Source organism: Propithecus coquereli, unplaced genomic scaffold (assembly GCF_000956105.1).
Source record: "Propithecus coquereli isolate 6110/MARCELLA unplaced genomic scaffold, Pcoq_1.0 Scaffold746, whole genome shotgun sequence".
Taxonomy (NCBI): domain Eukaryota; kingdom Metazoa; phylum Chordata; class Mammalia; order Primates; family Indriidae; genus Propithecus; species Propithecus coquereli.
In genome coordinates this window covers 243,077-244,122 of record NW_012153574.1, presented here as the reverse complement: position 1 = coordinate 244,122, position 1,046 = coordinate 243,077, and the positions used below count along the sequence as shown (strand labels likewise).

Here is a 1,046-nt window from a genome sequence, read left to right as displayed (position 1 = left end):
GGCCCGATCTGAGGTCTGCCCCCTGGCGACGCTGTCCTTTGGCCCCAGCAGAGCGGGGTCCTCCATTCCCCGCCCTCCTGCGGCCACAACCCCTTTCACCTGGCGGACTCTTATCTGTCCCCTGAGACCGCCAGGTGCCCCAGGCGGGCTCTGCGTGCCGCCCTCCAGCCCCCAGCTCCCGGCTGCGTCGCACGGGCCACCCCGCATGCAAGGCGCGTGTCTGGCGTGGCCGGTGGGTGCCGGGGGCCCCGCCACGCTGAGGGCCCGGCAACGCCCGCTCAGTGCTCACCGCCTTCCTCCCTCAGGTCTGCAGGAGGGGGGATGAGGTCGCGGGGGTTCATTCTGGCCACCAGACAGACGTCGTAGCTGTCGTGCATGAGGACGTTGACGGCTACAACGTTCCACTCGCTCTCCCAGGTGTCCAGCTCCAGGATTTCTTTGGAGATCACCTCGTGGCGATCTGAAAGACAGCAGAGCAGGAAGACAAGAATCCCATGGGGTATGACCTTCAGAAATCATCATCGCTGTACGGAAAACGTGCAAACGGCACCGTCTCAGTCGTTTCGTGTCGCTGTGACAGAAAACCTGAGACCGGATAGTTTATAAAGAAAAGAGGCTTGGTTGGCTCGTGACTCCGGTGGCTGGAAAGTTCCAGGCTGGGCATCTGCATCTGGGGAGGGCCTCGGGCTGCTTCGCTCGTGGCAGAAAGCGGCAGGGGGTGGGGTGTGGAAAGAGCTCACGCGGAGACGCAGGGAGTGAGCGAGAGTCCCAGGCAGCTAGACTCTTCTCAGCAACCTGCTCTCCCGGGAACCGGTCCATTCCCGCGACAAGGAGAACTCGGCCCTGTGGGAGGGCGTCAGTCTGTTCATGAGAGTCTGTCCCCGGGACCCAACGCCTCCTACCAGCCTCGCCTACCAACATGACCACGCCGCGCTCCTATTCCACGTGAGTTTCTGAGGGCACGGACTCAAGCCATGGCATGGAGCTCCAAAAATTAACACACAGCTGGATATAGATCTTTTTTTGAGACAGAGTCTCACTCTGTC

At 61.8% G+C, this 1,046-nt stretch overlaps 1 protein-coding gene across 1 annotated transcript in view; it reads right to left on the bottom strand.

Moving 5' to 3' along the window:
• Nucleotides 1-142: 142 nt before the first annotated feature.
• Nucleotides 143-1,046, bottom strand: part of LOC105824503 (kelch repeat and BTB domain-containing protein 12-like) — a 27,471-nt gene continuing 26,567 nt past the window's right edge. Inside the window, 1 exon segment of the mRNA XM_012661955.1 lies at nt 143-506. Within this exon segment, the coding sequence (XP_012517409.1) occupies nt 279-506 (228 nt within the window). The 3' untranslated portion in view covers nt 143-278.